The sequence below is a fragment of the Mus caroli genome, unplaced genomic scaffold (assembly GCF_978045245.1).
Source record: "Mus caroli unplaced genomic scaffold, Mus_caroli_1 scaffold_10, whole genome shotgun sequence".
Taxonomy (NCBI): Eukaryota; Metazoa; Chordata; class Mammalia; order Rodentia; family Muridae; genus Mus; species Mus caroli.
In genome coordinates this window covers 111,249,225-111,269,222 of record NW_028227265.1, presented here as the reverse complement: position 1 = coordinate 111,269,222, position 19,998 = coordinate 111,249,225, and the positions used below count along the sequence as shown (strand labels likewise).

At 42.7% G+C, this 19,998-nt stretch overlaps 1 protein-coding gene across 1 annotated transcript in view; it reads left to right on the top strand.

Annotated features, from left to right (window-relative positions):
- The window catches only part of Csmd1 (CUB and Sushi multiple domains 1), a 1,626,901-nt gene that overhangs the window by 1,580,398 nt on the left and 26,505 nt on the right, over nt 1–19,998 (top strand). The window contains exons 53-61 of the mRNA XM_085844142.1: nt 4,496–4,669; nt 5,888–6,061; nt 7,875–8,063; nt 10,428–10,601; nt 11,616–11,798; nt 15,142–15,318; nt 15,840–16,019; nt 18,708–18,881; nt 19,648–19,821. Of these exons, the coding sequence (XP_085700268.1) occupies nt 4,496–4,669; nt 5,888–6,061; nt 7,875–8,063; nt 10,428–10,601; nt 11,616–11,798; nt 15,142–15,318; nt 15,840–16,019; nt 18,708–18,881; nt 19,648–19,821 (1,599 nt within the window). The remainder of the gene's footprint in view (nt 1–4,495; nt 4,670–5,887; nt 6,062–7,874; nt 8,064–10,427; nt 10,602–11,615; nt 11,799–15,141; nt 15,319–15,839; nt 16,020–18,707; nt 18,882–19,647; nt 19,822–19,998) is intronic.

The following is a 19,998-nucleotide window of genomic DNA, read 5'->3' as shown; positions in this document are numbered from 1 at the left end:
TCCCAGCTCATGATGATTTGAATGAGAATGTAAAGCAGAGACCAGAATGTAGAGCAGATATTTGAATACTTGGTCCCAGTTAGTGGCACTGGCTGGGAAGGCTTTGTCTTTTGGAGATCTGTCACTGGAGGTGGGCTTTGTGAGTTTAAAGACTCTTCACAATCCCAGTGAGCTTTCTTTACTTCCGGATTTTGTTTAGGATAAAAGATCTTTCTGTTGCCCATGCTGTGTCTGTTGCCTATGGCCACATTTCCCTGACATAACAGACTCATCTCTCTCCCAAACTATAGCCAGCCCAAATAAATGCTTTCCTATTTAGGTGTCATGTCATTATAATGTCAATATAGAATACCTTTGTCATGTCAATATATAATACCTTTGTCATGGAATTACATCCCAACAATACTATAAAAATTAACTGCTATACATAGTTATACTAGATTTCTCAAAGGTACCATAGAAGACAATACAGTAGGCTGGGGACTGGGGGAATGAAACAGCCATCCCTCAAAATGGAAAAGCATCTATTTCCATAGACAACCCTCAGGACAAAGTCTCCCATCAATGTGGTGATGAGATCAATAAACTCTTTCTAGGTACATTTCCTTACTTCTCAAATCCAAGACATCAGTAAGGACTTTTATAAAAGACTCTCACAGTCAAAGAACGAACAAATATTACATTACAATGCCATCTTTAATTCAGAACAGGACTCAGAGTGCATGTAGTTCAAGTTTCACCTGAGGGAGATTTTTCTTCCTTAATTTTTTTGACATATTATTGTTGGTTTTTGAGTTAAATCCTATAAATGAAGTTGTTGTGGCTATTCTGTACATGTGAATGGAAATGGAAGTGAGCAGCTATTTCACATCAGGGATCACCAGTGTGATGGTCAATAGTAACTGTCAACCTCACACAAACAAGAATCACCTGGGAAAAGAGTCTTGGCCTGGTGTTGTAGATCAGGTTCCCCTGTAGGCATGCCTGTGGAGGATTGTCCTAATTATGTAAAACAATATGCAAAGACCCAGCCCACTGTATACATGATACGACCAGCCATTTTAAGTTCCTGCTAATTAGAACCCCCTACTGTGATGGGTTATGAGCTGGAATTCTGAACTAAAATAAACTTCCTCTCCTCTACATTGCTTTTTGTCAGGGTGAAACCAGGATGATCTTATCTACAGAAAGGAAACCAGGATATCTTATCTACATTTATTCAAATTAGGAATGGAAACTACTACATCATTCTGTAGATTCTTTCTTCCATTTGGCAAAAGTGGGAAGTGCAAAGATTTTGAAGTATATCCCCTGTTGTCTTTAAGCAGTTAGGCTAGTTCCGCAGAGAGTAGGGTAGTCAAATTGAATGTGCAATACCCTGGGAAATTTTTCTTGCAGATGTAGTACATCTTGCTACTTGCCTCCTAAGGGACACACATACCTGACAATATTACTTAAAGGCGTATGCCACTTCAAGATATGTGCAAACTAAAATATTGGTGGAGACATGTAGAGTTTGAAAATGAGTATTCCCAATCAAAGTTGTCTAACTGAGAGAGGTTTGGGGACTTTGTTAGATGTACCCTCTTCAGCAACCGATGGCTGGTTTCCAATGTCCTCATTCAGAACTGCCCCTCAAATCTCCTGGAACTATCTAGAACAGTAGTTCTCAATCTTCATAACACTGTGACCATCTAATACAACTCCTCATGGTGTGGTGATCCCCAACCATAGAATTATTTTGTCGCTTCTCCATAGCTGGAATTTTGCTACTGTTAAGAATCGTAAGGTGCCGGGCAGTAGTGGTGCACGCCTTTAATCCCAGCACTTGGGAGGCAGAGGCAGAGGCAGGCAGATTTCTGAGTTCGAGGCCAGACTGATCTACAGAGTGAATTCCAGACAGCCAGGGCTATACAGAGAAACCCTGTCTCGAAAAAACAAAAATAAAAAACAAAAACAAAAACAAAGAATCGTAATATATCTGATAGTCAGGGTATCTGATATGTGATTCTCAAAGGATCACATTCCACAGGTTGAGAACCACTGATTGAGAATGATAGTCTGGGTATAAGTGGCTTAGTAATCTCTGAGGGTCTGACTGTAATTTTGATACTAGGTATAGTATCCATTACCTTAGAAGCAGCTACTACCCTGTATGAAATCGTGCTGTGGCTCCTATGGGGTTTTCTATGGTCCTTGTGGCTGAGGTTGGAGCAATACCACCACTGAGCATCATGAGAGCTTGCTATGCTGCTGATAGGGTCTAGGATGACAGCTCTGCAGCCAGTGTCCTTCCATTACACCATCAGTGGTGGGTCTCAGAGACGGGACTGCCAACTACAAGGGCATTTAGTTTTACTTGAAAACCTGCTGATGACACTAAGTTTTCAAGTATGGGAAGTAATACGCATAGAGAAGAACTAACTAGGTCCAGATGGCCAGGAAACCTTCCAAATGATGGAGCTGGCAATCTAGTGTGGCCTTCCTGATCTCACCCCTCTTAGCTACTCATCTTCTTGCTGAGACAAAACAGCTTACAAAGAAGGATTTACTTCAGCTCACAGTTTGAAGGTAGAGCCCATTGTGGGAGGAAAGGCAGGGAGCTTGAGGCAGCTGATCATATTGTACCTACAGTCAGGAAACGGAAAAAGATGAATGCTGGTTCTCAGCTTGCTTTCTCCTTTGAAACTGTTCTGGGAAACTGGCCCATAAAAATCGCACCACCCTCATATAGGATGGGTCTTCCTCCCTCAATGAACCCTCAAAAACACATCCAGGGATTTGCTGCCATGGTGACTGTAAACCCTATCAGACTGATAATCTCTCATTGTACATCATATTCCGTTTGTGCTTTCCCTCACCTCTATGATGCCACTTCCTGGTCACAAGCTTGGTGATGAAGACAAGGAGAATGTTGTCCCAAGCAGAAATACTGATTGCTATTCTAATTGCTGCAAAATGGTGATGTGAAGCCTAATGAAGCATGACAATAATTGGGTGATATTTCTCTCAGTTCTGATGGTCTCTGGTTGCTCTGTTGGAGTGATGGCAGCCATAGAAAGCTTCACCTGCATATATGCATCCACTTCCACCTACATGTGGCTCCTACACAGACTTTATGTTTGGAACCAAAGTATTGGTCTCTGCTGCTTTGGCAAACCCAGGTTCCTAGAGTAACTACATTGTCTATTCTTGTTCTATTGAGTTAAAAAGAACTCATTTCTATATATGGGGAAGATATAAAAGAAGTTGACTGCGTGTAACAAAATGAAAGAAGGGGCATGGGGAGAGAGACAGAGAGAGGGCAGCTGTAAACAGGTCCTAGCTGAGCAGAGAAAACCTGACCTGCCTTTCTACTCTCCCTGACCACAGGGATGTTCCCTGCTCAGTCCTTCACCCCCGTGAGTTCAGCAAGAACTGCAGCCATCTATTCCCTCTATCATCTCTTGCCAGCATAGAGTTCATGGGCACAATCTCACATCTTTTGGCATCCTGGACTAGCAGTGAGCTTGTTCCACAATAGATCCCATCACCTTCAATATGACTCTTCCCTGAACTTCATTATACATCCTACTTATTATGAGATGTCTTTTTTTCTAATAGTGGTTTTCACATGACTCAAATGAACATCTCTTAAACTGGACATATGTATGAACTCTGTCCCTTCTTCTGAAATTTCATCAATAGTTACATAGACCCATTTTCCAGGTGGAAATAATTCTTCTTCTTCTTCTTCTTCTTCTTCTTCTTCTTCTTCTTCTTCTTCTTCTTCTTCTTCTTCTTCTTCTTCTTCTTCTTCTTCTTCTTCTTCTTCTTCTTCTCCTTCTCCTCCTTCTCCTCCTTCTCCTCCTTCTCCTCCTTCTCCTCCTTCTCCTCCTTCTCCTCCTTCTCCTCCTTCTCCTCCTTCTCCTCCTTCTCCTCCTTCTCCTCCTTCTCCTCCTTCTCCTCCTCCTCCTTTTGTTCTGCTTCTGCTTCTTCCCCTTCCTCCCCTTCCTCCCCTTCCTCCCCTTCCTCCCCTTCCTCCCCTTCCTCCCCTTCCTCCCCTTCCTCCCCTTCCTCCTCTTCCTCCTCTTCCTCCTCTTCCTCCTGCTCCTGCTGCTCCTGCTCCTCTTCCTCCTCCTTCTCCTCTGGGCTGCCAGTAAGTTAGGAAACCCATACCCCTTTCTTTCAATTTTTATTCAAAATGATAGATCACATGCCATGCCAGTAAGAAAGTAATAAGTAATCTGGGAGCTATATATAAATTGAGAGAGTAGCTATAAATAATTTTATATAAGAAATAAGGCTTCCTCAAATTGTTGAGAAAACATATGAGCATGTAGAAAAGAAGAATAATATAGACTAAAAGCACATATGTCCATGGAAAAATCCCATCACTTGTGCATCCATCTCTGTGACTGACTTGACAGTGGAAGTGGGTGAAATGTGAATACCATGGGCTTATGCTGGTGCATTCCCTTATGGGTTTCCCACTGTTTCTTGTGTCTGTCCTCAGCGGGTCATTGCGGCTCTCCAGACCCCATTGTGAATGGCCATATCAGCGGTGATGGCTTCAGCTACAGAGACACAGTGGTCTACCAATGCAACCCTGGGTTCCGGCTGGTGGGCACCTCTGTGAGGATTTGCCTGCAGGACCACAAGTGGTCGGGGCAGACTCCTGTTTGTGTCCGTGAGTAGAGTTTGTGAAACTACCCTGAAGACCACTTTCCCTTGTTTTCCTGTGTAGTTCAGTCATCCTTGAAATGTGTTTCCCCTTCCGAGTCAATGGGAGGAGTGGCCTTTCCCTCTCACTGTACCATCAGAGTACAAGCCCACCATGCTAGCTTTCCCTATCCAGCATCTTCTAGACTGTTCCCCTAGATGCTAGCCCTCCATAAATTCTCCCATCAGTTCACTAAAGGGCATTTTGTGACTGATGTCATTCGCTCACATATAGGACATCCAGGATGAGAAACAGTGCTAGATTAGAGCAGGGTCATATATTGTCTGATAGTTGGGGTTTCGTGCAGAATAAAGAGTTTCACACATTGCTTCTTCATGTACATGCTGGGCCTGCAAGCATCTCAAAACTCATGACTTCCAAGGTGAACACTGCATGTTTACAGAGGTCCCCATTCTCAGTGCAAACTTCCTTCAAGCCACATCCCATACAGTCTTCAATCCCCCATGAATCAAGCATAGGTGCTGACACCTCTCAATAGTAGCAGTGATGTCTCCCATAGTGCTCTGGAGCTACAAAGTCAGGCATCTCAGAAGGAAGACCATACTGACATGATACATGAGGAGGAAAATGGTCATTTGTGGGGCCATGGCATGTTCCTTTGAGAGCATCTGTGACAGGCCCCTGACAGTAGTTCGTCATACCTCATAAGGTCACATGATAGTGATCTCTGAAAAGGAGAACTTTGCCACATGTACGGTTATTTTTCTAATTCCATGATGAACTTAATGCTGGAATTGTTTATAATTTGAAGCTGAAAACAAATCCTCGGGGTGATTCCAAATAAAAGCCTCAGGGTATCAGTTGGTGTACACCAAATGGGAGTGTTCAAAATCCTGGATAAACAGAAGATCTTTAACATTCTCTGACTATTCTGTTGCCAAGTCAGTTGCCATTCACCCAGTTTGAGTAAACAGTGCTGGTCCTGAGGTGAAGGAAACAGAATCTCTTGGTGGAAGTCACTTCCCACCATTATGACAAAGGGCTATATTTCCACATATCGTTCTACCTCCCAGATCTTCCAAACCTGAGCAGCACCCTTGATGTCTCTAGGAAACCCTTCCATTTGTGCCCTTTTCATGACTACCAGTTTGCTCCCAGTGGCTCCAGGAGGGAGTGGTGGTGCCCTGTTTAATGTGGGCAGTGATGTAGACCTTGTTCCCACAGCCATCACATGTGGACACCCTGGAAACCCTGCCCATGGCCTCACCAACGGCACCGAGTTCAACCTGAACGACCTTGTGAATTTCACCTGCCATACTGGCTACCTGCTGCTGGGTGCCTCCAGAGCCCAGTGTCGGAGCAACGGCCAGTGGAGCAGCCCCTTGCCCATCTGTCGAGGTAGGAGAGGTGTGGGAAGGGAATATTTTACCCTAAGGTATAGGCAAAGTGTTCCACAGAAGACAGGATTCCAGATCATTGTACATCGGCATAGGTCACACTAAGGGAGTGTCTTCTATAGCACAAGCCCTGAAGACTCTCCTAAGTCAGCCGAGGGTATTCAGGGGTGCCCTACAGATCACAGGATCCTCCAGTTGTCCTTTCTCTGCTCAGGGCATAGGGAGGTGGTGCTTTTTTGTTCAGGGGGCCATTTATTTCATCTTGAATTGGGCTTGCCCTACCAAGCACTGGCCTGGGGTACATCTGTTTGTTCCAGGTTTTGCAAAATATTTTAGCAAAATATTTAAGGTTCATTTGATTGCCCCTGGTTAGGTCATCTCTGACAGATAAAACTTTGGTGTACAATTTGGTTATAGAAACAGTATACAGTGGGGCTTCACAAAATAACCTCCTCAGATCTATAAACATATATTTATCTTAAGGAAACCAAAGCTTTCATTCGTAAATTCATGAGTTTCATGAAATTCAGAGAGAGTTGTTTCACTGTGCCGAAGGGAACTTGATGAACCCCACCTCTGCCTGCCCCACGCCCCAAGCCCAACAAAAGAATCAAACGCACCTAACATAGCAACAGGTTTGCCTTCAGCTTTCAGAACTTTTCGTGGATTCAGTGCACAGCTCTTTTCTGAGCCAGAACTGTCTGGAGAGGGTGTTCCAGGGCAGCTGTCCCATTCGCTGGCATGGTAGGGGAAGTGTGAGGTAATCAGGCCATTTTCTATTCTGCACCTGAGGATGCCTGCTGCTAATTCCTCCCATGGTGCCCATGAGCCTTTGAGCTAATGGAGGTCACTCAGTATAAGCAGAGCGTGTCCTGCACTACTGAGACTGCCTTCCCCTCTCCTCCTGAGGCAAAAGGGTTCCCATCAGAGGTGGCCCAACCTACATTTCCATGAGGCATTGATGGAAAAAATAAACCTGCCATCTTTACTGCACCCAAGATATATTGATAGCAGCATTCCTTTAGGGGTAACCATTAATATTGTGCAGGTGGGTGTGGCTGAATAACAAGTGTGTCCCCAGATCTCAAACCCTGTACTTGAACAAAATTATTCAAACCAGTGCCAGCCATTCCATTTTATCCTTTTTAGAATGTAAGAGCTTAATGAGAGGAATGATTTACAATTTATATGTAAGAAGCCTATTTTTAGGAAATAGTAGATAGGTGCCATAACTTCAAAATGACAGTGGTAGCTAATCTGATGCTTGACGTGTCTATAACAAAGAATATGTACAGTCCATAGGGGAACCAGGAATTCAGGAAGAGGCTCCCAGATCAACTTCTCCCTTCGTGGCCTGTTTAAATTCATTTAGAATTTACTTTCTTTTAGATTTCGGCCTAAGATTTTCTTATTTGTTTGTAGCTTATGGCTTTGTTTCTTTTTAAATTTATTACACACTCATTGTACAGGATACTGCTTATATAAGGACATTTTCCCACAAATCTATAGTATATGTTGAACCTATTTCCTCATGTCCCAGCCTTTGAGCTCCACCCTCTCTTAATTCCTTTTGTCCTCTGGACAGTCTCATACATGTTTTCCCATTCTATATGAATTCATGTTTTTGTGTGCCTGTATGGAATCTAGGGACTACACATGAGAGGAGACAGATATTTATCCTTCTGAGACTCATTTAATTTGCTTTATATGACTATCTACTATTGTCCCCACCCACACACATACACAAGTTGCATTAAGTTCTTCATTATGACAGAGACATAAAAGCTTTATATACGATATGTTTCATTTTCTAGTTGTGAACTGTTCCGATCCTGGATTTGTGGAAAATGCAGTTCGCCATGGGCAACAGAACTTTCCAGAGAGTTTCGAGTATGGGACAAGCGTGATGTATCACTGCAAGAAGGGGTTCTACCTGCTGGGATCTTCTGCCCTGACCTGCATGGCAAATGGCTTGTGGGACCGCTCCTTACCCAAGTGTCTGGGTGAGTGAGGCTTCTCCTGTGCTGCTTGGCCCAGAGCCACAGGAAGCACCAGCAACAGAAACGTATTTCCACATAGACAAGTAAACATTACGTTTTAGCTTCTTCTACCTCTCTTATCACTGTTTCTGCCAATCCTTATGATGGATCTGCCAGAAAACAGCAAATCTAATTTAAATGAGTTTGAGATGGGAGGTAAGGAACCCTTACCTCTGCTCCGTATGACCACCAGTCTGCCTGCTTTAGCAGCAACATAGGCTTACTCTTTACCTCCCATTACAGTAGCCATAAATCCCAGTGTCTTTGTGTCCTAGTCTTACTCTCTGTAGTTCCAGGTTCAGAAATGTCAGCCTAGGCTCTGATGGTCTCACCCAGCATCCATGACTGGAAAGAGGGGATTGGCAGAGAAAATGGACCTGGATACCCTAGCCCTTCCACTGAGGCCAATAGTGACCACAAGTCATAGACAGCATTAGACAAACCTCACATGAGCATAGATGAAGATCTAAATGACCACCAAGGCCCCAAAGAAATTATTGTTTCTTCAGTTTAGAAGATGAACAAGGATGTATTGGTCCACACATGCCCCTATATTGTGAGGTGGTTTATTTTATTTTATTTTATTGCCTTGAAAAAAAAAACAAAATCAGAGTTCTCTAGCATGAAAATTTAATCTGTACATTTAGAAAATATCACTGTCTTTGAGCTTAAGTCAGGAGGAAGCAAAGCAATCCTTAAAATGAAAAGTGCCACCTTAATAATTCACAGGAAAGAGGTGGCACTGGCAATAGCTTCCACGCTACAGAATGCCCTGTACCCCTTTCAGTTGAGGTGGGTAAGTATGGGGAAATTTCCTGTGTGGCTACTTCAAGGGAGTTTCCCTCACAAGCCCTATGCAGAAACAGCCTTCAGTTCTATCTTTGATGCTATCTATGGTTGCCTTCCACAGAGAAAGAGACTGAATGTACAGGTCTCTTCCAGTCAGCCTGTCTGCAGCTGGCTTTCCTCAGCTCCACACTGGAGCATTTTTCAGGGAACTTAGCTGTCTTTTGCTCCTTCTCTTTTTGCACTATTCTCTCCTGCTCCTAGAAGAATCCCATCAGCCTATGTTCAGATGCTACTGTGCTTTAATCTACAGACTCAGGGATTTAACAAACTCTGGTCCCTTGACTGGTTTGTCCCACCCTCATTGTTCTATTTGTTGCCCTTAACAACAGGAATGTGGGAAGGAGGCCTCAGAGGAGAACTTCCCATGCTCTATGGAGGTTCAGCCTCATCTTTGTGCTGCTATTGTTCTATGCCTTGGATTGTTTTCCTTTTGTTCTCTTATTTTACCCAGAACTGGTCATTTACCCAACACTCACTTTTGGGTCTAATTGGCTTCCTTTTAGGATTCCATATGAACCATAGGTATGCACTGAATGGATGCTAATGCTACAATGATAATGAGGACTAATGTGACCCAGGGGCAGGCTCTGCCTTCCAGCTCTGAATCCTCCTCTCCGGTCCACATGACTCCTGAGTTGCTAGTGAGGAGTGAGTCTTGGATGTTGAATAAGTACCTAGCAGCTTCCATTTAGCTAGTCATTCACATGAAGCATTGTAGTGTATCTGTCCCTAGCTGTATTTGGTAATTCACGAGGAAGAAAAGGAGGCAGAGTTTTCAGTACTCAGTCCTGTATTCATCTGGATCCTAGAACTTGTCTTTTTTGAAGGATGTTTACAATAGATTGTGAACTAGGACTGGCATAGTTTTAAGAATGGGAATGAAAATGCTCAGATGACATTTTAGGCTATGTTGGAGGTGATTCAGGTTTTTTTTTTAACTTGTTATTTTTACTTACAGATTTTACATCACATCCCACTATAAGAATCCTCACTAGACTGTTTTTCCTAGACAGATGAGCTTAATTGAGTAAATTTAATATAATCTTGTCTCCTAGCAGAGTGTATGATTATTGTGTTAACAGATAAAGTAATGAAAACAGTTCTGATGGATTCATATGGCTTTTCACTTAAAAAAAAAAAAAGAAACAATCCCATCCTTCTCACATGGAATACAATTAGAGCCAGATAGATGAAGTCGGGCAGCTGTTCTCCTCCTCTAAGGCTAACATGTAAATTCCAACTTTAAACAAAGCTCTCTACATTAAAAAACAAAACAAAACAAAAAAACAAACAAACAAAAACATCACCACAATCTTTCCTTTCTACAGTAACCAAATATGGGAAATACCATCTGGAAACAGCCATTTCTTACCTTTAGAAGACATAGTTAAGTCCTGTTCCTTAACAGGCAATGCTTGCAGGTTCTGTATGGGTGCTTTATGATGCAAAACATATATTCTCATTTATTCTAATCTTCAGCTATATCATGTGGGCATCCTGGGGTCCCTGCTAATGCTGTCCTAACTGGAGAATTGTTTACATACGGAGCCACAGTTCAGTACTCCTGCAAAGGGGGCCAGATCCTCACAGGCAACAGCACAAGAGTCTGCCAAGAAGACAGTCACTGGAGTGGATCCCTTCCTCATTGTTCAGGTGAGGAAACCTGTTCTCAGAATACTGGACAACTACACACAAGTTTGAAATGATTCAAAAGACACCACTGATAGAGATGATCACCATCAACTCTGGGCCCCACCACAGTGGTCACCAGCATTGACATTTTCACCTCACCCTTTATCCCTTATCCCATAGATCAACATCATCTTCACCATCATCCCTGGTCCCCATTACATAGACCACCAGTATCCCCATCTTCAGCACCATTAGTGCCTCACAGGTCCATATCACATACAGCATCATCCTCACCATGATTACTGGTCCCTACATTTACCTCCTCTAGATCACAATCATTCTATCCCCACTGCTTTCACCAAGCCACACCACAGAGGACTATATCATCTTTTTCAGCATCTCTGCCTTTATTCCTGGTTCCTGCCGAATGAATCAGCAACAGTACCTGCCCCATCCTTACATCTCTTACTGTTTCCTTCTGCAGGGATTTCTGGTTCCCATGCTGGAACCCTTGCTTGCCTTGGTTGAATGCATTATAGGGGTCCACTCTTATTTCCCACAGTTTTTACCTCTAGTATCAGCAGTTATCCTCATTCCTTTTATGATATTAATTTTTCTGTGGGTGGTCTTTAAGGAAAATGTAATGTTTAGTAACTAGATGTAGCTGCAAAGAAGAGTACACACCTTGATGTCCCTGTGTCTCTGGTACTAATTAATCCTACTTCTCTATGACTGTCCACATCACTGTCCTGGGATGCTGCTGTGACCATATCCCGGTATTTCACTTCTTCCCAAAGAATCCCATTTCTTCATTAGCCATATTTTTATTTTAATGACAGAGAAACAATGACTTAAGTTTCTTCCATGTTAGGAAGTATGATCAAGAAAACCTTTTTGTTTTCAAGATGCCACAGTGCTGCAAAAGCATATCTCATGCTAAGGGCATACTTAAGAAACCTTTAGTAGCTTTTGAAGTTTTACATGAAACAACTCCATTTAAACAATCATGTGATCCCTGTGTTTTGTTCTTTGCAGGAAATAGTCCTGGATTTTGTGGTGATCCAGGGACCCCAGCACATGGGTCTCGTCTTGGGGATGAGTTTAAGACAAAGAGTCTTTTGCGCTTCTCCTGTGAGATGGGCCACCAGCTGCGGGGCTCTGCAGAGCGCACATGCCTGGTAAATGGATCCTGGTCAGGAGTACAGCCTGTGTGTGAGGGTGAGTGATTCAGCAATCCCTGCAACCCATGACCTCCCAAGTCTTCACACACTCACTCATCCTAAATGGCTGGAACCAGACTGAGAGATCTCTCAATGCTTTTACTTCTTGTACATTTGAACCCTTCTTCCAAAAGTTCTAAGAGCATCAGCAAAAGTTACAAGGGAACCCTAGAGATGTCCAGACTGTTCCAAGGACCTATCTCACAAGTTCTTATCATTTAAATGTTTAGCATACAAAAGTGTGTTTCTAACCCAAAGCTAGGCTGTGGCTGACGCCTTGTTGTATGGCTTCTGGAGGTAAAGGAAGGTGGCTGAGAAGCCATGAGAAGGAGCAAGTCAACCAGACAGGATCTGTATGGGCTGGGAGTACTTCTGTTCTCAGAGGTTCTACTCTACACAGAAGCTACAAAGCAATCTAGGGGTCTAGTCTGTGTGGCATTTTGGAATGAATACATCTGATTTTAGTAGGAGGTAGGGATGGTCCAACTGTCAACAGTGGATGCCATGAGTCCTTTATAGTACCAGGCCAGTCTGCAAAGTCTGCCTTATGCAAGGATAAACAGATGTGTTTGATAATGATATACTCAAAGTTCAGAAAAGAGCATCAGAATGTAGGCAAATATTCCTTTAACTAGCAACTATCCCTTTAACTAGCAGCTATCCCTCTAACTAGCAGATATCCACCTAAGCCAGCATCTCAAGTTTGGAGTTTCAAAAGGTTATACTGCTGTATTTTTTGTGTGTGAATAAATTTTTTCTCTATAATTTGGAATACTTGAAAAACTCTTATATTATCCCCACTGGGGACTGAATCTCCACAAGTATTAAGCAAGGCTCCAGGCACGAGTTCCCTAGTCAAGATTATTTCTAACCTGATGTAACTGGCTATTCTCAATCGACTAAAAACCTTACATTCCCATGGGAAATGGGAATGAATTTTAAAGGAACTCACAAGTCACGAAAGAAAAGAAAGAAAATCTTTTAAGATGTTCATAAAGACCAAATAACATATAACTTTGATATTTTAATATTACATACCTGTAGATTTCTATTATATTATCTTAGCTTTGGCTGGTAATTGGTCTTTTAAGCACACTCTCATTAGCAAATGCTTCCAAGGTCCTCACTCAGGAAATTGCTTCACAATAATTATGTCACATGACTTAAGTTTCATTGAGCAACTCTTTTTCGCTTTTTCATAATTTTGATAGAATCTAAAGTCAACTAAAGCAACATAAATGTGGTATTGATGGAAGTAAAATGAACTAGAAGCTGTCTTGTCATTACCACTAATAGCCAGAACATGAAACCTTCCACATTTTACAGCAACTGGGAGGATCTTATCTAATCCCCTTTACAGTTGATTACATTATGTGTAGAGTTTGAATCCATTGTCTGTATAAACTAATTAAAAAAAAAAGACAGAGTTCAGTATACTGCAACTGCCATCTAGGTGGGCTCTGCTGATATTAAGCAAGAAAATGTTCGTAATTAGTTGTTACATCTTGCTGTAAATTAGGTAAGACAAAATTGCATTTTAGCGAAACAAGTCACATGAACAGCTCTGAAGCAGAAGATGGGTTTTCAACTATAAACAAAGAATAAAACTTGGAAACATAGAATATGGTGAAGTCTTACCTTATAATATACAAAGTATCTTTGTCTTTTGTTAACTACAAATAGTACAAATTTCCTTTAGTATCACAGCCACTTCTGTCCTGTTATTAATATCAATCCAAAAACACGGGCTTACACTGCCTTCTATCTGCATCCCACTGGTATGACAGGCAATGGATGCATTTCTTACTGTTAAATAGAAAAGAAAGAAAAAAATCTGATTGTAAGTCTTACTTTATAAAATGTAATTTTTAAAGGGAATTGTCTCAGTGTTCAGATAGTGTCATCATCATAGAAACATACTAATATATATTTGCTTACAAGATAAACTCTTATCAATTAGTTGATGCATTTGGTCCTGCATAGGTGACTTGAAAAGTTGTATACACAGATTATTTTAACTAATATGATCATGTAGAAATGGTACTATCATCTTTTGTTGATTTTTGTAGGTTCTGCTTTAGACTACATATGGTCACTTTTTAGAGAGAGACAGAGAGAGACAGAGAGAGAGAAAAGAGAGAAAGAGAAGAAGAGAAGGAGGGAAGGAGAGATGGAGGGAAGGAGAGAAGGGGAGAGGGAGAGAGAGAGAGAGAGACTTTCTATCAGTACAACGACACAGTAGCTATGACTTCCTGGATACTAAACAAATGTATATTGAATGATTATTGATTAGTTATGACTGACATGGGTACTGATATAAGTGCTTTGTATTTGTTTTACAAAAAAGTATCAACTCAACTCTAGCTTATGTGTATATTCTACATGAAGTAAGAACGGACAGTTCTCTTCCATGTTCGATGAGAAATGCATCTTTCTTTGTTCTCAGGACTAGCTTTGAAAGTAGACCAAATAAATATGCAAGAATATTTTCAAATATGATGACCACTTTCAGGGAGTTTCATTGTGTAGTCTCCTTGTTACTACCCAGTAGTTGTCTGGCATCTTCTCTGGCAATTCATTGTAACAGGGTTGGGATAAAAAAAAAAAACAATTATTCTGATAAATTTCTCAAATAAATATGACAAAAATCTTAAACACTGAAGCCATCATTATGGTCTGACCCAGGAGACGGCTATGCTTCTGCTGTGTGCTGACTAAGGTGCACACAGTGAGTGAGAGTCCTGCCAGTTGCATTGAGCATCATTAACTGAAGTTTCAGTGCCTATAGGGGACATTAAGATACTTGTGAGAGTAATGCAAAATGAAGGCACATGTCAATCAATTATTCATCTGTGGGTTGATTTCATAACACGTGGGAGACAACATTCCAATAGGTATAGTCATCTATATTTCTGAGTTATTCTCTAAATCCCAAGTGAACTCTCCTGGGGATATAACATATGGCTTTATTTTTTTCCAGATTTCCCACAAATAAAGAATGCTATGAAGGAAGGTGTGCTTGAACTCTAATACCGTAAAATACTTTTTAAAGTTCATGATAACTCTACCTTGCTTTAAAAAGTATATGCAAGCTTAGAGAAGCAAAGCTTTGGGTTTTGGATGTTTTACATCGTATTTTGATCAGAAAGATGTGAAAGTATAGTTTTAAGTTTTGTAACCAATCACAAATAAATCTGAGGGTCAGGTAAGACAAATTCTGAACTGATCCCATACACACATTCCCACATTCCTGTAAGGAACCCACCCTCATTGACATCCCCCATTTTAAGCTTCCACCCTGGCTTACTCCCTTGTGGGCTACTGTCTTTGCTTCCTGACAGCCGTGTCCTGCGGAAACCCAGGCACGCCGACCAATGGGATGATCCTCAGCAGTGATGGGATCCTCTTCTCCAGCTCTGTCATCTATGCCTGCTGGGAAGGCTACAAGACGTCGGGGCTCATGACTCGGCACTGCACGGCCAATGGGACATGGACAGGCACAGCTCCTGACTGCACAAGTCAGTACCTGCCCAGTTGGATGCAGGGGTGGAGGGGCTGGAGGCCAGCCAGTTGAGGGAGACAGTGGAATTTTCAAATCTATTAAATCTTTTTAAAAAATCATGCAAAATAAAGTATAACATAAGTTGGATGTGATGCCCTGTTTTTTAGATGCTTTAAGATTCTGCATCTTTAACTTACACAATGAAAGAATGGAAAATTAGGCTATGTAATGAAGGAAGAACCATAGAGACTCTAGACCACCCAGTTTAAAAAGAAATAAGCTACTTTGTACTTGTCCATAGCTATAGGTGTATCCTGATCAGGCACGGCCAGGAGTGACAGCCTTACTAACACCTATTAATAGAGCAGCAATCAACAATTCCAAACACAGCCACTTGGCAGCAGCTCTGTAGACTCTGTGCCCTGTGGCTGGTCACCTCTCAGTTCCGCACTGTATCCCAGAAGAGTGCTTACACAGTTTGGTTCCTGGCACGGTAATTTGCATCTCTCTGCTTCTTTCCTGTCATCTACCTCTTAGTCATCAGCTGTGGGGATCCTGGCACACTGCCCAATGGCATCCAGTTTGGGACAGACTTCACTTTCAACAAGACCGTGAGCTATCAGTGCAACCCCGGCTACCTAATGGAGCCCCCAACATCACCCACCATCCGCTGCACCAAAGATGGCACATGGAATCAGAGCCGGCCCCTCTGCAAAGGTGTGTGTGTGTGCCACCATTTGTTAGCCATTGTAGATGGGTTTAGAAGTCTTTATGGGACTGGGCCAGATTCACTTTGTGCTTACAAAGCTGTTTCAGCAGCCAGGAATCCCAGGAATTCTTCTCAACCCACTTATAAATATCCACTCATTTAGTTTTCCTGAGTTGTTGCTAAAAGTTTTATAAATGAGAAACTGAGTCAGGGGCAGCTACAGTGAATGGCTCAAGATTAGAATCCCTGAGTAGAGACAGTGCAGTCCAGATGACTCATTCTGTCTCTAGAGCAATGGTTCTCAATTCTAACACCGCTATCTTTTAATCCAGTTCCTCATGTTGCAGTAACCCCCAACCATGAAATTATTTTCCTTGCTACTTCATAAGTATAATTTTTCTACCATTATGAATCATAGTATAAATACCTATGTTTTCCTATCGTCTTAAGAAACCCATGTGGAAAGGGTTGTTTGAGCACCATTTGAGGTCTCTGCCCACAGGGTGAGAACCTCTGCTAAAGAGGGGTTGTTTGTTCTGAGGTTCAGATGTAAAGATGGAAGATGGTCACACACTGAGAAGGCTCAGGGAGGCTTGTGGCTTATACAGCATGATGCTCAGGGAAGGAGCAGGCTCTAGCTAGACTGGGTGGGATTGGTTGATGCAGTCACAGGGAAGCTAGGCTGGGAGACTCCTCTGAACACCAGGGATCTTCATGGTCAGCATTTCTCATAATCAGAAGATGAAGCATGCCAGTCGCTGAGTTCTCCTACTGACTGACACAGAATGGGACCAGAGGAGAAAGAAAGGCCAGTGCTAGGAAGCTGTGGTAGTCATGCATAAGCATGTGTCATTTTCCTCATCTGATAGGAACAAGTGCATAAGAGTGGGAGCTGGGGCACTGAGAAAGCCTCTGGAAAGGCACTGTCTTTTGGGTCTCTGAAGGACTTACAGACTTCTGAATTTGCTGTGAGGCTTCCTGAGTCCTTGGTGACTACAACTCTTGCTTCCTCCCCCCTCTGACAGGACATGCTATTGGGTCTCCTTTGTTCTTCCTGACCTGACTGTTTCATACTCTCTTTATTTCACCAGTGACTCAGCATCATGTTTGCTTTGTAACAGGCACCAACAAATGTGTAATGACACTCTCTAGTGGATTAGACAGTTCCAGGTCAAAGGTTCACAGTGGAAATTGCTGATGCCACATTCTGGATGCTTCTCCTGACTGTGTCCCTTTAAGGAACACCTGTCATACTCATGGGTGGAGCCAGGATCCTTCTTGATATCCATCCATTTCCCACTCCATCTCTTCCTGGCCTTAGCTTCACTATTGGAGCACAGTTCTCTGTTGAGTCAAAGTGTTGATCCTATTTCCATCAAGAAATTTCCCGGGATGGTCCCGGTGCATAAACACACATTCCCCCAATCAGTCCTGACAAGTTCTCAAGAAGCATTTACTGAGCAAATGACTAAATTCGCAGAAGGCTGGGTGTCTGTACTAGGGCTCACTTCCACCTGCTCAGCGCATGTGCTAAGTGTTCTTTGTCCCACATGAGTTTCCATAAGCTGACACTCGTGAGCATAAACACTCGCAAGCCTGTCCTCCATTTCTGCCTTCTGCCATGCACGGTGCCCTTGATTGCCACACCAGGAAGCTCTCATCCTCAGAGTGGGTTTTCTTTCACATGCTGCTTGGGGACCATTCCCATTTTATTGTAATCTTGGAGTGTGGGTGGGACTACAAGCCATTACCACAAAATGACCCAGTGTTCCTGCTTTGTCTGTGCTTTATCCCAGGAAATGAATACTGAGCTTGGAAAATCTAATAAAACTCTAAGAAGTGTCATTCCACAGAAGGGTGTTTAACCATTAATGAATTAGCTTTTTAAAAGTTATTCATCATGTCTGGTGAGATGGCTCAATGCCTAAGAGAGTACCTTGCCCTTGGAGAAGAGTCAGGTTTGGTTTCTAGCACCCATGGTGGGGGCATACAATCTTCTGTGACTCCAACTTCAAAGGACCCAACACCTCTGGTCTCCTCAGACACCTGTACTCACATGCACACAAAATGCATGCAATTGAAAAGGTCTTTAGAAAATTACTATTTCTAAATGCATAAACAACTTTGGGTAAATTATATGATATTGTTAAATACATCAAATTATGGGTGTCAGGAAAAAGTCTTACTACAGGGATATGTTTGAAGGCTTTTCTAATGTCGCATGACTGAGTACCCCAAAAATTTGTTCTTAATATCAAAAATAAAATGGCAAGGTAAGGAATGTGTATTGAGCAGTGCAGAGGATTTGATCTCTTCTCATCCCACCCTGCTTTGTGTTTTTATTTCATTGTTACCTTTGCGCATTTGGTCTGAGATAAGGAAGAAATAATTGGAGAGCAGCTCTCACATTGTTAATAATGTTGACCATAGTTACTTCTGTTTTTAAAGGCATCAGTGGTCAGGAGGAAGCCATGACAGTAGGCACAGTGGTAGATGTGGTAGAAGAGATGTGGCAGGGGCTGTGGTGGTGTGGTCTATGGCAAGATCCAGGATGAGTGCTCTGGCACAAGCTGTGGTCAGAGCTGTAATAAGAGCCGCAGTAATCAATGTGGTGGAAGGGGAGGTGGAGGCGAGCAGACATGCACAGCCCTGCTGCCATGCCCATTGGTGTGTGACCTGTTTGTTCTTGCCAACAGCTGTCCTGTGCAACCAGCCTCCCCCAGTGACAAATGGAAAGGTGGAGGGGTCAGACTTCCGGTGGGGTGCCAGCATAAGCTACAGCTGTGTGGATGGCTACCAGCTCTCCCACTCGGCCATCTTGTCCTGTGAAGGGCGTGGAGTGTGGAAAGGAGAAGTCCCTCAGTGCTTGCGTAAGTCTCATGGTGGAACCTGTCATGTCATCCTGGACACTCAAAGAGACACTCCCAGTCTCAGCAGCATAATGATGTGTGACTGTGGTCACATTGTGTAAACTCTGAGACCTGAGCATGTGTGGCCAAGTCAGGTGCTGTTATGAGTCTGGGGTAGTTCAGAGATTCACCAGTGTGACCATTAATACAATTCAACAAAGAAGAGACATTTGCTCAGATCATGCCCAGCCACCTAAGTCAGGGGGTTTATAAAAGCAAAGAATACAAGGTTCCAATTTGTTTTTGGAACAAAAAGAAGGTCAGATGATGCAAAGCTTATTTACAGAAGCAGAACAGGGCAGTAAAAATTTAACCCATTATATCCCTTAATAGTTGGGGGTCTCATTTTGCTTGATAGTGCTCTTAAGCACAGAGATTTTAAACTTTTTAAATGTAAAGTCCGCCGTCAACATAATGCTATCCCAGTACTTTTCTTTAGGAGTGTACAAAATCTGAAGACTCCATAGGATCTAAATAGGTTTAATAATCTAGCCTGAGAGCCGGGCATGGTGGCGCATGCCTTCAATCCCAGCACTCGGGAGGCAGAGGCCAGGTGGATTTCTGAGTTCGAGGCCAGTCTGGTCTACAAAATGAGTTCCAGGACAGTCAGGGCTCTATAGAGAAACCCTGTCTTGAAAAAACAAAAACAAAACAACAACAACAACAAAAACAAATCTAGCCTGGTCCAGATGTGCTGAGTGCTGATATTGCCCTTTTATTTTCCCAGCTGTGTTCTGTGGTGATCCTGGCACTCCGGCAGAGGGACGGCTCAGTGGGAAAAGCTTCACCTTTAAGTCTGAGGTCTTCATCCAGTGCAAGCCCCCATTCGTATTAGTGGGATCCTCCAGGAGAACCTGCCAGGCTGATGGGATATGGAGTGGCATCCAGCCCACTTGTATAGGTAATGTGCTGGCACAGCTATGGGTACAGGGGAGGCTGCAGGATGAGAAAATGTTACTACAGAGGTTCATCTGTAGGTGTCATAGATGGTGTCCTTGTGAGTGTTACACTCTAAGGGGGCAGGCTTCAGCAATGGAAGTGTTACAGCTCAGAGAGGGAAGGTCTCCCCTGTGGAAAT